The sequence below is a fragment of the Oreochromis niloticus genome, linkage group LG8 (genome assembly GCF_001858045.2).
Source record: "Oreochromis niloticus isolate F11D_XX linkage group LG8, O_niloticus_UMD_NMBU, whole genome shotgun sequence".
Lineage (NCBI taxonomy): Eukaryota > Metazoa > Chordata > Actinopteri > Cichliformes > Cichlidae > Oreochromis > Oreochromis niloticus.
In genome coordinates, this window is record NC_031973.2 from 22,601,455 (window position 1) to 22,620,690 (window position 19,236).

At 39.2% G+C, this 19,236-nt stretch overlaps 3 protein-coding genes and 1 non-coding gene across 9 annotated transcripts; 2 read left to right on the forward strand and 2 right to left on the reverse strand.

Moving 5' to 3' along the window:
* Positions 1-126: 126 nt before the first annotated feature.
* On the reverse strand, positions 127-9,649 carry plbd1b (phospholipase B domain containing 1b). Of its 4 annotated transcripts, none has more exons than XM_005448038.3 (11): positions 9,172-9,649; positions 8,447-8,549; positions 8,120-8,203; positions 7,280-7,421; positions 7,046-7,192; positions 6,572-6,716; positions 3,662-3,862; positions 2,655-2,795; positions 2,386-2,571; positions 2,129-2,235; positions 127-834 (listed from the first exon to the last, which is right to left on the reverse strand). In XM_005448038.3, the coding sequence occupies exons 1-11, from the start codon at positions 9,275-9,277 to the stop codon at positions 658-660; spliced, it is 1,539 nt and encodes a 512-aa protein (XP_005448095.1). In that variant the 5' UTR covers positions 9,278-9,649; the 3' UTR covers positions 127-657. The 4 variants fall into 4 exon arrangements, with proteins under 4 accessions (XP_005448095.1, XP_005448094.1, XP_003438577.2 ...); XM_005448037.3 differs by having other exon boundaries at positions 8,447-8,669; XM_003438529.4 differs by having other exon boundaries at positions 8,447-8,669; positions 9,096-9,649.
* trnar-ccu (transfer RNA arginine (anticodon CCU)) lies at positions 9,445-9,517 on the reverse strand. Its single transcript has one exon. It is a non-coding gene; the product is annotated as a tRNA-Arg (tRNA).
* Positions 9,650-9,852: 203 nt separating the features above from the next.
* On the forward strand, positions 9,853-13,664 carry cby1 (chibby 1, beta catenin antagonist). 3 transcript variants are annotated; one of them, XR_003221476.1, is made up of 6 exons: positions 9,894-10,032; positions 10,255-10,353; positions 10,485-10,590; positions 10,720-10,832; positions 11,308-12,708; positions 13,581-13,664. XR_003221476.1 is itself a non-coding variant. In XM_005448039.4 (5 exons), the coding sequence occupies exons 2-5, from the start codon at positions 10,276-10,278 to the stop codon at positions 11,386-11,388; spliced, it is 378 nt and encodes a 125-aa protein (XP_005448096.1). In that variant the 5' UTR covers positions 9,853-9,992; positions 10,255-10,275; the 3' UTR covers positions 11,389-12,709. The 3 variants fall into 3 exon arrangements, 2 of the variants coding, with proteins under 2 accessions (XP_005448096.1, XP_003438741.1); XM_005448039.4 differs by lacking the exon at positions 13,581-13,664 and having other exon boundaries at positions 9,853-9,992; positions 11,308-12,709; XM_003438693.5 differs by lacking the exon at positions 13,581-13,664 and having other exon boundaries at positions 11,308-12,709.
* Positions 12,568-16,634, forward strand: pdap1a (pdgfa associated protein 1a). The gene is made up of 6 exons (XM_005448040.4): positions 12,568-12,708; positions 13,581-13,663; positions 13,749-13,823; positions 14,212-14,336; positions 14,424-14,575; positions 15,187-16,634. Exons 1-6 carry the CDS (start codon positions 12,696-12,698, stop codon positions 15,219-15,221), a joined length of 483 nt encoding a protein of 160 aa, XP_005448097.1. The 5' UTR covers positions 12,568-12,695; the 3' UTR covers positions 15,222-16,634.
* The last annotated feature ends 2,602 nt before the right edge of the window (positions 16,635-19,236 follow it).

Below are 19,236 nucleotides of genomic sequence, written 5' to 3' on the forward strand. Positions count from 1 at the left end.
AAAAATTGTTACTTGAGGTTTTTTTTATTATTATTATTTTCCCCATAGATACTATACATGGCAGTCAAATGTAATCATCATACCGGAGTATTTTTCTCTTTTTGTCAACCAGGTCAGAAACGTGAACCTTTTGTGAATATTTTATTTTGAAAATAGCATCTTTTCCTTTCATATTTTGCACAAAACAGTTGTAGTTTTTGTGAATTTTATTTCTGTTTATATAGACAAAATGCACCACAGGCTATAATTTAATTTAGTGCAGTTAATATTAATGCAAACTTCGATAATTTTCTTCCACAATGTGCAAACCTGAGTAGATACGGCATAGAGTTGTACTCAAAAACAGTATTGTAATTATAATAAATATAAAATGAACAGGATTTTCCTGATGGTTTAAATCCAAACGTCTGTGGAAACTTTACACACCTCACTGCATCTAGTGGCAGATGTTCAGTATACTTTTGATCAGTTTTAGTTGTTGTTTGTTTTTTAAATGGATGCTTAAATTATTAATAAAAAACCACCAACATTGGCAAAATAATGACGTTTTTTCTCTCTGTTTAGCTGCACCAACAGGATGTTAAGTGTTGTGACACAGGATTTGTGAATTTGAACACAGTTGCACATGGACGCATGGCATCTTCCATCTCCGTGCTCTTATGGCTTGCCCAGCACGGGCCTCATGGTGATAAAGGGAAAGCTGTACGTGTGGGGGAGTCCCTGATGAATCGTGAAGTTAAAGGACTGCCATGAAAATGGGCGCAGACCCCCCTGCGTCGTGGGGCCATTTATTGCCTCGGCAACCAGCTGGAGCGCCATCTGGTAGTCCGTCACCTGTACAGAAACGAGGAGGGAACAGGAACATGTGAAAGAAAGGTAATTTAATGCTTCTAAGCAAATCTTGTTGCTTCATTTGCAAAACTGGCTTCAACCAGTGCACAATTTAACTTAAAATGAATTGAACAGACATCTACACATAATTAATGTGAATGGATCTTATTAATTTTGGAGAGTCTTTTCATATTTTGCCAGCAGCAAATATGTTTTTTCACTTCATCTGGGAAATATCTAACAGAGAGATTAGCAACAGCTTTTGCACTCACATTCACAGATATTATAATGGGAGGGTGATAACCTAGCCTTTATTCTAACACCACTAGGTGACATGACTAATATCACCTGGTGGTATATCTTGTTTGGGGCATCTATATTTGGACACTAGATTTACATTTCGGTTTTATCGTCGCCATATTAGCACTGTGGATCACAGACAGTAGTCTAAATAAAAGATAGACTCACTGATTTGTGCAAGGCATTTCGGTTGTTTGTGAGCATATTTGACCTAGTCTGATTAACAAGGTGCAAGGTTTGTAATTCACTCTGATATAAAAATGATTGCTAGCTTTAGCAAGTGAAAAAGACAGGCTTAAAACAAAAGGTTGTTATTGGAGGAGCTCTTACTGCAGAGTGTTTTTATTGCAAACAAATAGGGAACAGTTGATGGCAGATCAGACTGAGAATTTGAGGGCAATGCTTGATCGTATGGTAGCAACTTGTCAATCACAGGTTAGACACACCCTAAAACACACTTTAATGTACAGAATCAACATCTTGCTCTATTAAAAACAACTTACGACCAGCAACTGAGACCATAAACATATTCATAATATATAAAACATTAATTCCTGTTGGTCATTAAAAAGAATGTGAGGTTTTTCCAGACTCAAGGCTACTTTCATCTTATGTATACAGTCTAGCTTGAAGGCTAATTAGCTCACTGACATTAACATTTAGCTTAAAGCACCACTTTGCCTGAGTCACAAAGCTACAGAGTCTTTCTAAACAAACACAATATATACTGGAAACAGTAAAGTGTAATTAAATGTTGAGAGTGTAACTGAAATAGTTAAACAAATAACGAAGCAAGTAAAGAGAAAAACTGCAGCTTAAAAAACTGGGAATATAAAGGGCATGTGACAGTGATGACTCATTAACCAAAGGTTAATGAGTCATTAAAAACACAACCAAAACACATGGTGTACTTTGGATTTTGCTTTTATCCTTACACTGTGATACGAGTAACAGATCTCAGAGCTGATTCTGGCCTAATGTGCTGGTGTCCTCTGACCTTAGTATCGTAGCAGCCCCCTGGCCGTGGCCTCCTTGGTCTCAGGTCGTTACGGCAGCAGATGGTTTTGCAGGGATGGCCCTTTGAGTAGGGATCTTTCTTGTAGTCTGAAACAGAAGCAGTCTGATGTTTAGTCATGCTGCTTTCACTCTGACGGGAACAAAAATATCCTGGGCTATTTGTGTTTTCTGTGAAGTGCTTTGAGCTCCAGAGCGGACATACAGCGCGAGGAACAATAACTCTGTTGTTTCACCTACTGTTGTATCTCATCATGCGTTTGAGGGAGATGAGGTCGGACACCTTCGCCTGGTCCCTGCGGAGGATTTTAGCTCGGGGACAGAGATCATAGGAGAAGTCTTCCCCGTATCTCTTCCACATCACACTGTACCCACTCAGGTTGTAGATTTCAGCATGAAATGGTATATTGTATGATGGCCAATAACCTGTTAAATGGAGCACACTGGAGGCGGAGGTCACTCAGAAATCAACAACAGCAGTAATCACACAGATACAGGTGGTTTCTTACCTCTGCGCAACGCCCGAGTCTGATCAGAGTCCATGACTTTCCCGGGAATCTGCTCTACAACAGTCAGAGCTCCATCCCTGATGCTTTTACTCAGAGAAATCCTGCTCAGGTCCACCACCATGTACTGGCTGTTATATGTGCCTGAAATACAGAGGGGTACATCCACTCTTTCCTGTCCCATGGACACTTGGATTTTGTGTGTGAACAAATATTGGAGGGATCTTGTGAGATGTGGTAAAACTACAGCTTGGACCTTTAACAACATCATCATAACAAAACACAAAATAAAACAGACTAAAAAAACCCTAAGCTTTGCTACAAAAGCTTTATTTACCTTTACTTACTAAAGACTAATACTGAAAGTCACGTAGTTGGTCTAACTCATGTTGCTGCATGTTAGCTATCCTACTGGAAAATTAATGCTTACATGTATGGTCTTGCATGTACCTGAGGGATTTGGATCTAGAGAGGGAACCACATTAACTTTTAGCTTATTAGATACATATTTGCACATGCTATAAAAACCTAAAACATAACCTGAACTGAATGAAATGACATCACGATCTGCAGGTCACTGCAATAGCCTGGCAGGATGGTGAATTTGAGCGCCAATTCTTCTGTGTGATAAAAGGCTGTCAGTCTCAAGAACACCCTGTCCTGTTCTCTCCTCTGCCCTCCATAGCAACGTGACGTGAAAGATCAAAGCAGCCTTCCCAATTAACACACACAAGCATTGTGTAATTGAGAAGGACGGTGTGTTTGAGAGACTGCTACATCTCTATGGACATGTGTCCTGTGAATTTTTGCATTGCCAGCATTACGTCTCAAAGCCAGAAGGCAGGGCAATAACAGCATGCATTAGTGCAAACTAGTGGGTCCATATTCTTGATTATGTTATCTTAAAAAAGTGATTTGATTGCTGTTTTCCACTTTTGCTTACTTTGGTTTTGAATGAAGCCTCAAAACTCAATTACCACTTGCCTTAATTGACATCACTGAGATCTCACCTGAGTTGTATCTGGAGAAAACCTGCGCCCACTCCTCTCCGGTGTGCGCCAGACTGTTAGCCAGTCGGACCCTCTGCCAGGCCAGCAGGCTGTGAGGGCTGAGCTGAGAGAACAGAGACGCATTGAAGATGCCGATGGAGGTCTGAGTCATCAGGAGGCCGCTCCCAAGGAGGTAAAAGTCATCCAGAGACATCAGGAAGCCTGGAGAAAGAGAACACGCAGCAGGTTTTTTTTTTTTTGACAGTCAGCAAAGGGATGGGGGTCAAGGAGCAAGAAAACAATGTTGTGATGAGATCATCTGCAAATCACAACATGCTTAACTTGTATTTATTAGCAAATGAGATAAGTATCTTTAACTCAACCAGTTATTTTCAGTAGATTTTTTAAAGCTATTTTTAAGGTATTACAGCAATATTAATTTGTTATTAAAATATATAAAGTCAAATGAAACGATCCTCCTTGTCTTGTTATTTTCATTTATATAGCACACATAAAAAAGGGGAACAGCGCTTTTAGTTGCTCCTTCATGTGGACCTCTGATTATGTGCTAATGAACTCTGGAAGGAGATGCAGGCTCCTGTTGTGCAATAATAAATATTAATTTGTTCCTCTGCCAGTTAAGCTGATAAATGAACAGCTCATGTGGGACAGACAGATAAGCAGAGGTTTTGCTGCAACTGCATTTTTAAAATCATTTATCTGCTAATTTATTCTGAGGTCTGTGTTTATTAAAGTGTGGCCTAATCCAAGGCGATTTTCTCCTATCATGACAATAAAGTAATCTTGACTTGTCTCAAATGACTGCGTGCTTCCTGGAAGGATTTGCACACAGCAATAAAAATGATGTCCCAGTTTCTTTTAGCAAGTCTTTAACGTCTTTTAGCACAGGCGTTTTCAGTTTTCTTGTCTGCAACTTTATTGTTTTGGTTCACCCAGGAAGCAGTTTTTAGCATATAAAATCTGAAAACCCAGTATGCAGTATAGTATCTGGACTCAACAACAGCCACACAGCGTTTGTGACCAGCTGGTGAATATGGGTCATCAGTCAGTCCATTAAAAGCATTATTTCATAGTTTGTGTATGCTCCTATAATGCCACATTTTTTCCCCAGTAGTGGATGTCACAGCAAATGTGCAATGCTAAAAGAAACTGCAAAACTCCCAAGAGATACATCACAAACTCTACAGGCCTCACTTACCATGTTAAATATTAAAATTAAGCACAGTGCAATTAACAAAAGGCTGAACAAGCATGGCTTTTTTGGAAGGATTTCTGGAAATGAGCCTCTTCTCTCCAAAAACAACACTGGAGCACGCCTCAATCTGCAAAGTTGTAGCTAAACAAGCCACAAGACCTCTGGAACAATGACCTTTGGACAGACGAGATCAGCGTGGAGATATCTGACCATTGTGTGCAGCGTTACATTTGCTGAAAACCAAACACAGCATATCAGCACAAACACCTCATACCAACTGTCAACACTGCGGTGGCGGGGTGATGATCTGAGACCTTTGTGGTCACCGAGTCAAGCAGGAACTTCTCTGTATGCCAAAGTATTCTAGAGTCAAACGTGAGGACATCTGTCCGATAGCTAAAGCTTGACTCAAAATGGTTCATGCAACATGTCAACAATCCCATGCACAGCAACAAATCTACAACAGAATGGCTAAAAAAAGGAAAAAATGAAAGTTCATAGACCCAGGCAAAGTGACTGAAGGCTGTGGCGGGACCTCAGGAGAGCTGTGCATTAATGAACGCCCACAAACCTCAATACACTGAAGAACCTTGTAAAGAACAGTGCGTTGAAGTTCCTTCACAGTGATGTGAGAGTCTGTTAAAGTCATAAAGAAAACAATTATTTCAGGTTATTGCTGCTAAAGGTGCTTCTACAAGTAGTTTTTCACAGCACTTCATGCTATGCTGTGAAAACTTTATTTTCATGTGACTGTATGACTTTTGTTAAAGATATCAATATCACGCTCATGAATAACAAGTACCAGAAGTGTTATCACCATTCCTCTTCTGATTGCGTGTATTATAATAATTTCAAGTTTCAACTTGTCATACTACTTTTATGATAACACCAGGTAGAAATACTCTATACTACTCTGTATTCTATACATGAAAAGGAAATCCAACTCCTGCACTAGAAGTGCTACTGCCTCTTCTGCTGGTGGTGTTATTAACAATAAAAGCCAGATGTCTCTGAATATTTCCACCACTGAGACCGCTCAGCATCTCTTCTTGTTCTCATGGCGCTGACCTGCAGTGCATGATGAATCCTCAGTACTGTCAGAGGGGAAGCAGCTTAGGAAGGCCACAGGGGGTGCACGTCACCTCTGCTGACCCCATTGTATTTCATCTCTTTGTTTCAATATAGTGAGGTGATATCCTTGGCCTGCTGCTCTCTAAATATAGTGCTTTAAAACCACTTATGTCCTGATAGCACTGGAGTCCACAAGAGGATTTTTTTATGGCCTGGTCCACGTGACAAATCTTTAGCCACAAAATTTCTCTGTCTCCTCTAACTCTACAGTGAGGGGAGTGTAGCTCTGTTTGAGCGTGTGCACAAACACACGCTGGATTCAGTGTTTTCTTATTACTGCCTAAGCTGCATGCTTTGCAGGAGAATTGTGTCGAGTAGGAAATGTTCATTGGGGATTTGGGTTAATTCCTGGATGTCAGTGTTCATATTTTCCCTTGTGGATTAAGGATAAGAAGTTCACCTCACCTCGGAGCTTTTGCAAGAAAGAAGTGAAGTCTGTTCTTTGAAAATCCCTCTTCTTCTGCAAATCGATCTTTTTTTCCAAAGTTACTCGAGACACATTGGTTATTTGAGTATATTTATGCATATAAGTGTGCAGTTGTGCAGCTTTTATAGTGTATGCGATGTAGTGGGAGTGTGTGTACCAGGGTAGCTGCTGAACGACATCTTTCCAGTGGCTACGTGTGTGTCAGACACCTTGAAGTCCCAGTGTTTATAGATCCGCATGGTGGCTGCATAAGTATACCAGCTAGAGTGGCCGACTAGCAGGTTCTCAAAGCCTGGAAGAACCTGAGACACAGAGAAGAGAGAGAAAGAGAAACATCTATATTTTTTAAAAGAAACAACATACCATCACTGAATCATAAAAGAAAGAGTTTAACTTTATTAAGACACATTAAAGGGGTCTTAATAAAAATCCAGTAACACACATCCATTTGAACTTTGTCTTTGTTCCATAGATTGGTGTACGTGGAAGAGGAAATAAGCCCCTTGCAATGGCCTTTTACACTCATTTAAAAGAAGAAAACCCTGCTCACAGAGGCCAATAAAAGCAGTTAGGTTTGTGTTGAGGTTTTCCCAAGGGCTCCCTCACTTGAGCCAAATGAGCTTGGCCTAACCTTTATGAGAGCTGTGCAGTGGCCCATTCCAGGCATCCTGAAAGCGCCGGACCCTGCGGAGGAGTTGGAGCGAGGTGTCAGAGCTGGGACAAGATCCAAGAGGTCACCGACACCATTTAGAAACTGGACCGTGAACGCTGATAGAGGCTGCGCAGGAGGGAAAGAGCAAGTGGCAAGAGATCCATGAAATGACTGTGACAACTCTCTCACAACCACAAACACACACATACACACCTCCCTGTGTTTGCTTTTGGCCCACAGTGCAGCTCCTGCGTGGAGTCCATCCAGCTGAGCCAGGATCAGTCCCATATGCCTCCACAAGGGGTCACTGTTTCTCCTGAGCTTCACCTGCTCTCTGGCCCACTGGTCTTGTTTGCTGGGGTTAATTCAAATGGTGCAGTTTTACATCACTCTAACAATCAATAGGTGCATAAATATAATTTGTAAATTCTGTATAGACAGTTGATAGTTATGAGGCACTATCATAGAATGTATATAAAAGATGGACGTATATGTCCGCTGCCTAAATGAGTCTTGTAAAGCCTTCAACTAAACTTTGCGATCTTTGGTGTTTTGCTGTCTTGAACCCAGGTGTGACGGGTAAGGTGTGAATATGACAGAGAACTGATGCATACCACTGCATGCTTTAAATTTACACAGCTGTGAAGAAGTATTTGACTTTCATAACAATGACCACATCACCAGAATTTATCCAGTAAGACTTAAGACTGAGCCTATAAACTTAGTGTTTCCTGAGGTCACAGATTAAGTGAGCATTAAGATAATTTCCCTAAACTTCTACACAGTCTTTTTGCCAACAGGAGAGTCACCTCCTGCAGGCTATTAAAAGCAGAGAAGGGTTGAATCACTTACCTTACAGACTGACTTTTGAAACCTTGAAGCTACACCCATCTTTTATATACACTCTGTGCACAATACTGGTTAACCCAGCCTCTGAAAAAGCATCTTGAAGGCAATGGAAAACAAAGAGAAACCCCTATAAATCCAGTATTAGACATGGGATTACTCTTAGTTTAATCCATGGCTTTGATTTTATATAATTTAACACTGTACCTCAAAAAGTTTTTCAAGGGCTCCAGAACCTTTTCATCCTTGATCAGCTGAGGGTACATGTTGGAGTAATGACTGAACATCTGTCTGCAACGGAAGGAGAACAAGCAGTGAGGGATTAGCCCACATAAAAGTATTCTGCATGTTACAGGCAGAGCTAGCAGCTACACCTAATAAGAAATGTAATCAAACTGTAACGAACTGAAGTTGACCTGTATCTGCATTATGTGTTGGACTGAATTGCTGCCACATGATTGGCTCACTGGAAAATTGCATGAAAAGTGCTCATTGAGTGTATTTTCATGCTTGCACTTTGCCTGTGCCGCTCACCCAGCAGTGAGGTAACCTTCCAGGTAGCCAGCCAAGAAGAAGGTGGTCTCATCTTCCTGAGTGACTTCTCCATAGCCTGCATTGATCTCCAGGACGCCCCATCCTGAGAGGAGCAGAGTGTCATTGAAGTACCCATACGCTCCCCCCTCGGTCTCCATCAACCCCTCCTTCAGGATCACACTTTTCTGGGCAGCATCCCAGTGCACAGTGGCCTCTTGGAGTTCTACCATTGTAGGAGGATGGGTTACATGCTTGAAGTTAGATAACACACATTATGTAAGATAATGTCATGACACAGATAGAATAATTACAACAAAAGCTACATTTTTCGGTGCTTTCTCATGTGCTACTATTTTCTGTCAAATGAATACTCATTGTATATTAATATTATAAGGACGCTAACACAATGTTGTGTTAGTGTCCTTGCTCGAATCAATACACAAGCATATTTTTTAAACTTACATTTGTTGACATAAGTGTTACAAAAACATTTTAAAAAGAAAAGATGTGCTTAAATGCATTTAAATGGTTATGGTATTTCGAGTTGCATGTTCAAATCATGTTAAATTTTAAAACTGTAAAATTTAGACCGGAGAGAACAAAGTAACGGTCCATTAAAGAAGTGCTGTAAAGCGGTAAAGATACTTACTTTGTGTTTAGCGGAGTTATAGGGATATAAAATTGGTTCCCGCCGTGTACAGACACGCCACAGTAAGGTTACTCACGGTAAGTTTGGAGCTTCACGTTCGCTCTTCTGAATTCATCCGTGGATTTTACGGATGCAGCTAAAGTGCTCAGCAGTACGCAGAGTGCCATTCTGCGCTTATCCATGTCAGCCGAGGAAGTCCCGTGTTCTGCTTGCCTCTCGCCTAGTTAGGCACACATATTCTTCAAACGTATTAAGATTGATCTGTGAAGATTTTCTTCCACAGACAACGAAGCACTTAAATGACTTCTTTGAAGGCTAAGGTTATCTTATGCGATAGCGAAAAGGAGAACACCCCAGATGGGACTCGAACCCACAATCCCTGGCTTAGGAGGCCAGTGCCTTATCCATTAGGCCACTGGGGCGGCGTATACAGTGGGGCGGGGTCACTGTTTTTCAACTCCACGCGTGACCTACTGAAATAGTGTTTGTTTTATCTGTACTTTTTTTTACATTACCATTATCTGCATTGTGTTGTTCATAATAGTCAATTTAATGTATGGAGTTATTTTTTTTAATTATTTGAGCTTATCCGAATAAAATATTAAAGCGTCGTACCGCAAAGACGGTAAAAGATCACCATGGTGATGCTCCGTTACACGGGTTGTTCCATTATCATTCAGAAACAGGAAGATCTTATTAAACTATGAATACGATGCCCCACAAAAAGCTGTAAAACGGTGGATTAAATTTTAGTTTCTTTAAAGGTATTATGGTGGACAATTTTTTCCCGAATAGTTTGTGCGAAAGTCGTGTAATGTTTCAGGATTGCCTACTTTGGACAAATGGAAAATTCGCACTTGCGCAGTGGCAAGCATGTTCTGAGAGAAACGGATACAGGTCACCACTTTAAGAACTTAAATAAATACTCTGTATGGAGGTAAATATGTTAGTTGTATATTTAAATTGAAACAGCATTAGCTGAATAATCTGAAAGTCAGGGGATAATTTCATTAAATTGTGAGATATGAGTGATTCAAACAGCTAGCCGCCTAGCATTAATTTGGTCGTGCAGCGCTAGCGACGGTAAACACAGTGAGAAGCTAGGCGAAGCTAGCTTTATCTTAAAATTTGTAATTCCCACTCGCCGTCTCTGATACAGGACCTTAAAAGATCACTGAGGATGCCTCTGTTTGGAAACACATTTAGTCCTAAAAAGATTCCTCCACGTAAATCCGCCTCCTTGTCCAGCCTCCACACGGTGAGTTAATGAATTTTACCATCATTCACACACTGGAAACACTAGTTATAGAGCACGTTTAGGGTGGTTAATCTGCATAACATCCTGAGAGATAGCATTCACCGTAATTTATACCTTTTTATCTTTTTTAGTTGGATCGTTCAACTCGAGAAATAGAGCTGGGCCTTGAGTATGGACCTCCTGTGATGAACATTGGAGGTCAGGTCTTGAAATTTGAAGAGGGACAGTGGATTACAGGTAATGGGTTTTCTGAATAATTACCTTTTAGTCCTGTGTGTTTGTGTGTGTGTGTGTTTTTTATCAACGTCTGCCTCCCTGTGGCCAACACAGCATAAACTCTGTTTTTTTTCTCCTTTGTGAAACCAGAATCTGGTGGAAATGTGTCTAATAGGGAAGTTCAGCGGCTTAAGAAAAGAAATATCCAGCTGGAGGAGGAAAATAACGTATTAAAACTAAAGATTGAACTTCTCCTGGATATGGTAAGACCAAATGTAATTACATTGTGAGTAACATTAAGGATGCAATATGAGGCTCTGAGGTAGGAAAGTTTTTTTTGCCTCCTCTGCAAAGCTGTTATAACTGCATAATACTGCTTTTTGTAGGCTGCAAATTATATTTAAGTTATATATGTAATTACCAGTTCATTCAATTATATAACCCGGTTTGTCGCAAAATAGGTCCCAGTCTGTTTCAATGTTTCCTACACATACACCATGTATATAGTTCCACTCACACATGTATATATATACACTGCTTTTTATTTTATTTTATTCTATTTATTTATTTATTTATTTTCCACCTTCGATGTATATTGGTTTCTCTTTTTCTTACTTTAGCACCTTTGTGGTCCAGCTACCCAATTTCGCTGTGCAAGAAACTGCACAATGACAATAAAAAGCTCTAAGTCTAAGTCTCTAAGTCTCTAAATAGTAATCTTTAATCTTTTCCTTCAAGTTGACCGAGACTACGGTAGAGTATCACCTGATGGAGAAAGAAGTGGAAGAAGTCAAGACTCAACATCGAAGGAAAAAGTGACAGATCTGATCTAGTGCCTCCATTGAATAAAGTGTTTTCTTCCAAGGAAAATTTTTTTGTATCTATAGATAACAGGACAAAAGTAAAAATATCATCCATTTTCCTCACAATGAGGATTCTTGTGTTACATCTCACTCTTTATTTTCCATTTACTGTATGTGTTCTGTTTTTAATTTGTTGAGTTATTCCACCTTAAAAACCTTCTTTGGTCAATACACAGCCTATTTTCTATGCTTTGTACATTTGTATGTGATGTAAAACCTGCTTTTTAATTTTAATTTTTTCTATTTTCTTTTTGGATTAAAAGTAAACTATTGACAAAAGGCATTTCTTTCTTTTTGTTTGATTTTTGGTTTTTAGAAAATAACATTTGTGAATTGTTGGATTCATAGAAGCTCTAAAAATATACAGTAACACATTACAAAGAAAAAAATAAGAAAAGTAAGGCTTCATTCACTATTTTGGCTTTTCATTCAGCTCCACATAGTATAAGAGCAATAATCTCATATACAGTATGCCTTCCATATAGTTACTGAGTAACTTTTGTCACTGTAACTTTTGTGTGGTCAGAATTATTTACAGCTTTAATACATAGCATACAGGGCTTCTCTTTTTGTACATTGTTTTCTTTTATTTAGCTCACAAACAGAATAAAAACATGCTTTTGAAACAGGCTCAAACCCATGAAAGGAAAAGGGAAACTGAAGGCATTACATTTAATTCTTTTATTAGTTTTAGTAGTGCATAAACCTGCACAAACTCTGAGGCTGTATCTGTCTTCAATTTCAGCATCTCCTTCCCGACCGACCAATAAAGCTTGATTTATTTGTGAATTATGCTATGTTGTTCAGTCAGTCATAGGAGTTTATTCAGCACTGTCTAAAGGTTTTGTTTACTACAGTCATAGGTAGAGAAAATAAAGACAACAATGCCAAAACTTTCAGTTTATCTACCAAAATGCATTTCTAAAAACTTGGATTCAAATAACCAAATACATAATTATTATTTTATTTATTTATCCATTATTATATTATTAAACAGAAAAGCGTTACATGCAACTTTTATGAATGATGTAACTCTCTTTATCCAATTGGTCAATCCCACGTTTCAATCACGCACAGTGCGGCTCATAGTCCCAACTGCGCATGCGTACGTCTCCGCGAGCGAAAGAGGCGTCTGCCAATAGCGGGAGAGACGAAGTACTTTTTATTCTTTTCATCTAGCACTTTAAATCACCGGCGTTTCGAGTGAACTGTTGTATTATTCTTTGACGTTGTGGTGGACTTTTATAGACCTTACCTATAACAATGCCTCGTGGTGGTAAGTATTAAAACGAAAATTCACATAATGTGCCTCTTTTTGCGAGTACATTTTAGCTAGCGGATCATTAGCCCTTTGAATTCACACATGCTTAGCATGTTTAGCATGCTACATAGTTAGCATAATGTAATTTGCCGGTAAGAACGGTTTATTAAAGGCATCGGAAACGTACCGATATCCAATTATTTATTTGTTTTCACGTGAGCTCAGATGACGACTTGGTGTTAACTTAAACCTGAATAGTATTTGATTTTTTGTTTTGCTTTTGGTTGCTTGCTTTCAACCGCTAATACCATGCGCAGAGAAGACCGCATCCGGGTCATTTTACATACATAATCAGTTATAGAAATTTCTATTTGGACGTTGTCTTCGTACAAGTTTACTGTCACAAATATATGATCAAACTATTCGGGCTTTTTTTGTCGGTACATCCTTCTAATAGTCATCGGCTGTCAGATTTGCCGGTGAGGGGAGCTGGCCCTCTATAAACGTCAGTGTGACTCATCAGCGCTCACAGTATCTTCTCCTCTTCACGCAGCAGCCTGTGTGGATTTCTGAAGTCAATTTGTCAATTGTGTCATCAGCCAAAGATAGCTTTGGGCACTTGTTCTCAAATATAGGGCTACATAGTTAGAGAGGACCATCATTTTCATAGTTGTTTCTACTCAGTGATTAACTTTGCAGGTTACTTATAAGTTATCTCCTCTGCCCCAAGTGTTAATTTGTTAATTCTGTTCATCTGGATGCAGTATTTTCAGTGGGAGCAAGCTTTTGTCATTTATTCAAGCGACTTGTTTAATGGAGGAGAGTATACGTATGTTGCTAATAGATGCAGTCTTTTTGCTACTGACAGCTTAAAAATTGTCTCGCAGGGAAAAAGGGCCACAAAGGCCGCGGGAAGCAGTTCAGCAACCCTGAAGAGATTGATCGGCAGATGAGAGCCCAGCGAGAGCTGGTGAGTGAAAGTTTTGGGTTTTTTTGTAACAAATATGTGATTACCTTTAAATACATTAAGTATGACTGTATGTGTATTTTAACAGGAAGAAAATGGTGGTGCAGAGAAAGAGGGCTCTTCAGAGTCTGAGGAGGAGAGCAGCAGCGACGACGAGTCTGAGGTGAATGGGTTATTCATTTGTCAGTGGGTGAATGTGTGTGTGTTTGTGTGAGAACCTGAAAATGCATCTTTTTTGTTTTTCACTGAATGCTTACTCTATCAGCAGCACCATTTAGACAATTATTCCTTTTCCTTAGTCTGTGCGTGTTTCAACAGGGCACAGATCTGAACTGACCAACAGTCACACACAGATATGTTGTATACATTTGGCACTACACCATAAATAACATGATGGACCAAGAAATGTCTTTATGGGAAAACAACTGCATCCAAATGATTCATTACAACTACAGCAGTATGCGATTGTTGAAGCTAGCTTGTGAAGAGATTTTGATGCAAGCCCTGTCATAGTGATTGGTGTTATAAAGGTTTTTTCTTTCTTTATGTAGGTTAGAAAGAGGAGTGGAGTGGAGGGGCTTATTGAGATTGAGAATCCCAATCGTGCCGCTCAGAAGAGCAAAAAGGTAGCTGAAATAGACGTCAGCGCTCCCAGAGAGCTTTCTCGCAGGGAGAGGTGGGTGTCAAACAAAAGATGTTTTGGTTTGTGTTTCATACCTTTTCAAGGGGACTAAATATTACTATCTTAATGTATCTTTTTCAGGGAAGAGATAGAAAAGCAGAAATCAAAAGAGCGCTACATGAAACTTCATCTTGAAGGTAAGACCGAGCAGGCCAGAGCTGATCTCGCCAGACTGGCTATCATCAAGAAACAGAGGGAGGAGGCTGCCAAGAAGCGAGAAGAACTCAGGAAAGGTGAGGAAGAGTGAAAATTGTGCAGTGTGGAAAAAGTATACACCTTGCTGCTCATTTAAATAGCTACTTAAAAAATATGTTATTTCTGAAAATGTACTTGAGTACACAGAACCCCAGATTTATCCAAGATTTATTTCAAACTACATCTCTAAAAGTTTGTAGCGCCATAGATAACAATCTATCTGTCTGCAGCAGAGTGACTGCATCACGCTTGTTTCTGTGGCTTTTATATTGTGAGTAATGGAGAGCTGCAACACAAAAGCTTCAGAACATGATTCAACTTACCCTCTCTGGCTTGGGGCTTTAAGAGGATTTGAGATTTGTTTGTACAGGGAAAAAAAAAAAAAACTTTCTGTGTACACAAAGTGTTGCACTGCCAGAGGATACAAATGCATTTTTCTGAAATGAGGCAGGACAGGAACTTCTAAGAAAGCGCCAGGATGTCAGATGTTTGCAAGGCTTGCTGCTTTAGTGTGCCGTTCTCATAATTACAACAACCAGCAGGAGACTTTATGACTCAGTGTTTGGATGAGTTTTATGGAAATGTTTAGCACTTTGAAACTCAAAGCTTTGCGCTGTTTTCTTCTTTTTTTTTTGTCATTTTTCATCAGAGAAAGAAGCAGAAGAAGCCAAAGCAAAGCGCTAGTCCTCCACCTGAAAGCTTCGCCATGTACTTCACTCTCAGAGGGATGGAGGGAGAAGCAGAAGAGAACGGGGAGGGGACCATTATGGGTAGTGTCAGATCAGGACTGCTCTTAAACTCCTGTACCTCATTTTAAATCAGAAGTTCGTGGGGCTTCCACGGCAAGAGAAAACAGGTGGAGCAAAACAAGATGAAGAGAAATGCAACATTTGGAATGCCTCCAGTTTTCTTTAAAACTCCTTCAATGTTCCAGAGGAGACAATCGCAGGTTTTCCAAGTGCTTCACAGCCTCTTCATTGTTCCACACCTACCAGGTTTTTAATTCAAAAGCTGCTGAAGTTATTTGCATTCCTTTTGATTTGTGCATTTTTTTTAAACAAGATTACCTAATAGAAGTTTACTGGTCATGTAAAATTGAACATGCATGAGGATTTCTTTGGTGCTTTACTTTTTCTCCAGTTTCAACTGTTTTGTTGCGACAGGAGAAGGAAAGAACATTATTAAACACATGAACTGATATAGGAAATACACTCTGGACTTTACTACTTTGTTCTAGGTTTAAAATGGTATGCTGCAGCTCAGTTATCAGAAATCAGTTGAGTTGATATTTTGCATAAACGTTTTCTCATTCTTCTCACTCCATTAGAGTAAAATCAAAATTTCAGACACCGTTGTCCCATTTTTCAGTTTGCCATTGATATGAAAACACATTTTTAATTGGAAATTTACAGAGTGGAAATAATTGGCTGTTGTCTCCACCAAGGCAAGGCACTATATCGTTATTTGGTTCATCTTGCGGCCCGTGATTGTTGTCATTACTTTCTTACCTTCAGTCAACTTACTGACATTTTTTTTGGGGGGGGGGGGAGGGGGTGATGTATCTGTGTTTAAAAGTTTAATCTGAAACATACTAAGTATTTTTGGCCTTGCGCTGTTTCTAGTGAGAGCTTCTGTATTTCTGTAGCAGAGTTTGTCTTTTGTCGCCTTGTTAAAGTTTACATGAGACCAGCTCACTGTTTTTTCCTTCTGTAATTAAAGTAATACAGTTAACATACACGTACGTTCTTAGGTACATTACCAGTCAGCAGTAATGCACTTATATACATAAGCACCACTAAAAACAGCTTCCAGATGATGGCTCTCACAGCGCAAACAAAAACCGAATGTTATTAACTTCACAAAGAGAGGATTTTCTGCAGGGCAGCTGAAATGTTTAGACTTAACAGGTGAACATAATAAATTGGTAAGTTGTTATGTGGTGCATTGAAAATTGTATTGAACAGAATTATGGTGTTTGCTACGATGTTCACTGAACAAACTGTTGAAACCATGAGGTGTAAGAGATGTTTTTCCTCATGTATTTGAAGTGATTTGAAACAATAAACTGATCAGCTGGGTTGCTGCATCTAATTTAAACTGCAAGCATTGGACTGTTTCATCTGCTCACCTAACACAGTAAAACATGTTGGATTCTGATAAACAGAGTAACTTGGATTGACCTGAAAGTAATAGTGCACTTGTGCCAGATGCCAAACTATGTCCAGTTCTGTGAAAACATCTTGAGCCACTCCTAATTCAAAATGTATATATAATATTAGAGAAATGGGTGCAGTGATTAAATATAATGTGCAAAAATAAATGCAATAAATGAGGCAAAAACAGTTTATACAATTCTAACGAGCTTGAAAAACAGTATTTGGGATGAGTGCCTTCATTCTTCAACACATCCTGAACTCTCAGGCACCTTTCATGTCATTTCTTTAAGTAGTCTTCAGGAATAGTTCTCAATGTTTCTTGAAGGACATTCAAAGGTCTTCTTTGTTCTGTTCTCTGTTAAGATGATCCCACACTACATTAATAATGTTGAGGTCTGGACTCTGCGGTGACCAATCCATGCCTGATAGTGCTCCATTGTCTGTGTGTTTGGGATCACTGTCATACCGAAAAATGAAGCTGTTGCCAATTAGACACTTTCCGTATGGTATTGCATCATGAATCAAAATCCAATGGTGCTTTTCTGCATTAAGAATTCCATCAATTTTGACAGGCTCCTCAAAATCACTGGCTTAAATCCAACCCGAAACCACAATAGAGCTTCCACCATGTTTTTCAGATGCCTTTAGACACTCACTGTACTTTTCTCCTGACTGATATTTTACTGTATTATACCTGTTAAACTGTGTTATCTTTCGTATTTTTCATGGCTTCAACTAAAGAATCTGAAATGTTTTTCTTTAATTTTTTTCCTGATAGGCCGCTAGTAACAAAATACCTAAAGATGCATACTTCATATGCAGACACAACACTGGTTTATTCTTTGAGCTATGTGCCTTTTTATGTTTGAATGATTATTAAGTGGCTAAACAAACAAAAACATTTCTCTCAAAAGCCTGATAAGTTATTACTCAAGTTCGCCTTAAAGCATGACCAAAAAAAAGTCTGGGGCGGGGCGAAGGGTTGCTCAAAAAGTTTGCACAGTGCTGTATGAAACTCAGTGTTGCAGAAATGTAATTTGACTCGCAGCCCAAAAAAAAAAAAATGGTCAGGAAACTGCTAAAAATAAAGTGTCAGTTTGTTTGTCATGTGCATTTTGACAATGCTGCCACTAGGCTGTAGCATGTGGCAGGTGAGGGCGGGTTCAATCTCGCTTGCACCCTCTGATCGATTTAGTGTCAATGCTGAAAGAATAAAGAAGAAAAAAGTCTGGAATGCAGTGAAATAAAGCTCAGGTGCCATTTCACCATGATCCAAAGGTAGAACTGTCATAGCTCCCTCCTGGAAGGTATTTTGGAGCAAATACAGCAACATTTTTAAACGTATTGCATTTCATTGCAAATCCTACACATGCAGTTTTTAACCCCCAGCGAATGAGCAGAGAAAATAAAGATCATTTATCTACTGTTTGCAAAACACTACACAAGTAACAGTATAATTTCACAAAATAAGATTACAAAAACTTAATGGCTGTGATAAGATGATTTCATGTGCCTCCTAATTGAGTTATGAAGTGCATTTTGTTAAAATCGCAGGATCTGAGGATGAAAAGCAAGATGATTTTAGAAGGTGATCTACACACTACAAACTTTAAAATGATGTGGAAACAAGCACAGTAATGTTTAATTTTTTAAAGGCATCATTATTCGTTTCTATGTAATTCATGGGATTAACATGTCCTTACTGTAGTTTTTGCTTTTGTAACAGATTTCGTACTGAAAGTGTCTGAGCCCAAACAGGAAGGGTAGAGCCCTTTGTGACTGCTTGCCTAAATCTAAAGTCAAAGTGAAACAAGAAGAATAAAAACATCTGTGTGCCATGAATGGAGACATGATTTGCAATCACCATAAATTTAAGAACAATAAATTCGAAAACATAAGAATGGTCCTCAAGTCCAGAAATGCAGCTAAAAGGAGACGCGTAAGTAAAGTAACTTCAGCAACGATTAAAGGCGAGTTACACTAACTGTTACGGTAAACTTACAGAGACTGCAGAAAGTCAGTGCTGTGTTTACAAAACAACAACCAAAAAACCCCCAAAAGATCTAAAAATGTTAACTGAAAAGGAAGCAGAATACCTGAAGCAAAAATTAAAATGCCCAGATTTTTAAAGAGGAAGAGAGTGGACTCATTAAAATGGGAATAGCTTTCAAGCTGACAGGAAAAAAATGTTACAAAGAGCAGCTCAGTTTCCTCTTTTGGCCATTTCACATCCTTTTTACCTTAGTTTACAGAACTACACACTAACCACAGCCGTGCCTGGAGGATATTTTAAGTGGGCGAGCATCATTCTAATTACAAGATGCAACAAACAAATGCAGCGCTGCACAAATTATTCCTTATGAGACATCCGTCTGCAAAGGCGGCTCAACCTTTCATGTAGTTAAAAGTCAAATGATGCCTACACAATCCCACTCCTTCTTCTCTGTCACTTCATGTGTCAACTCATAGTGTGACGATGCAACAACAACAACAAAAAAATCTCTCTTCCCTCTCACAGCCTGCATATCATCTGTGCAACTTCC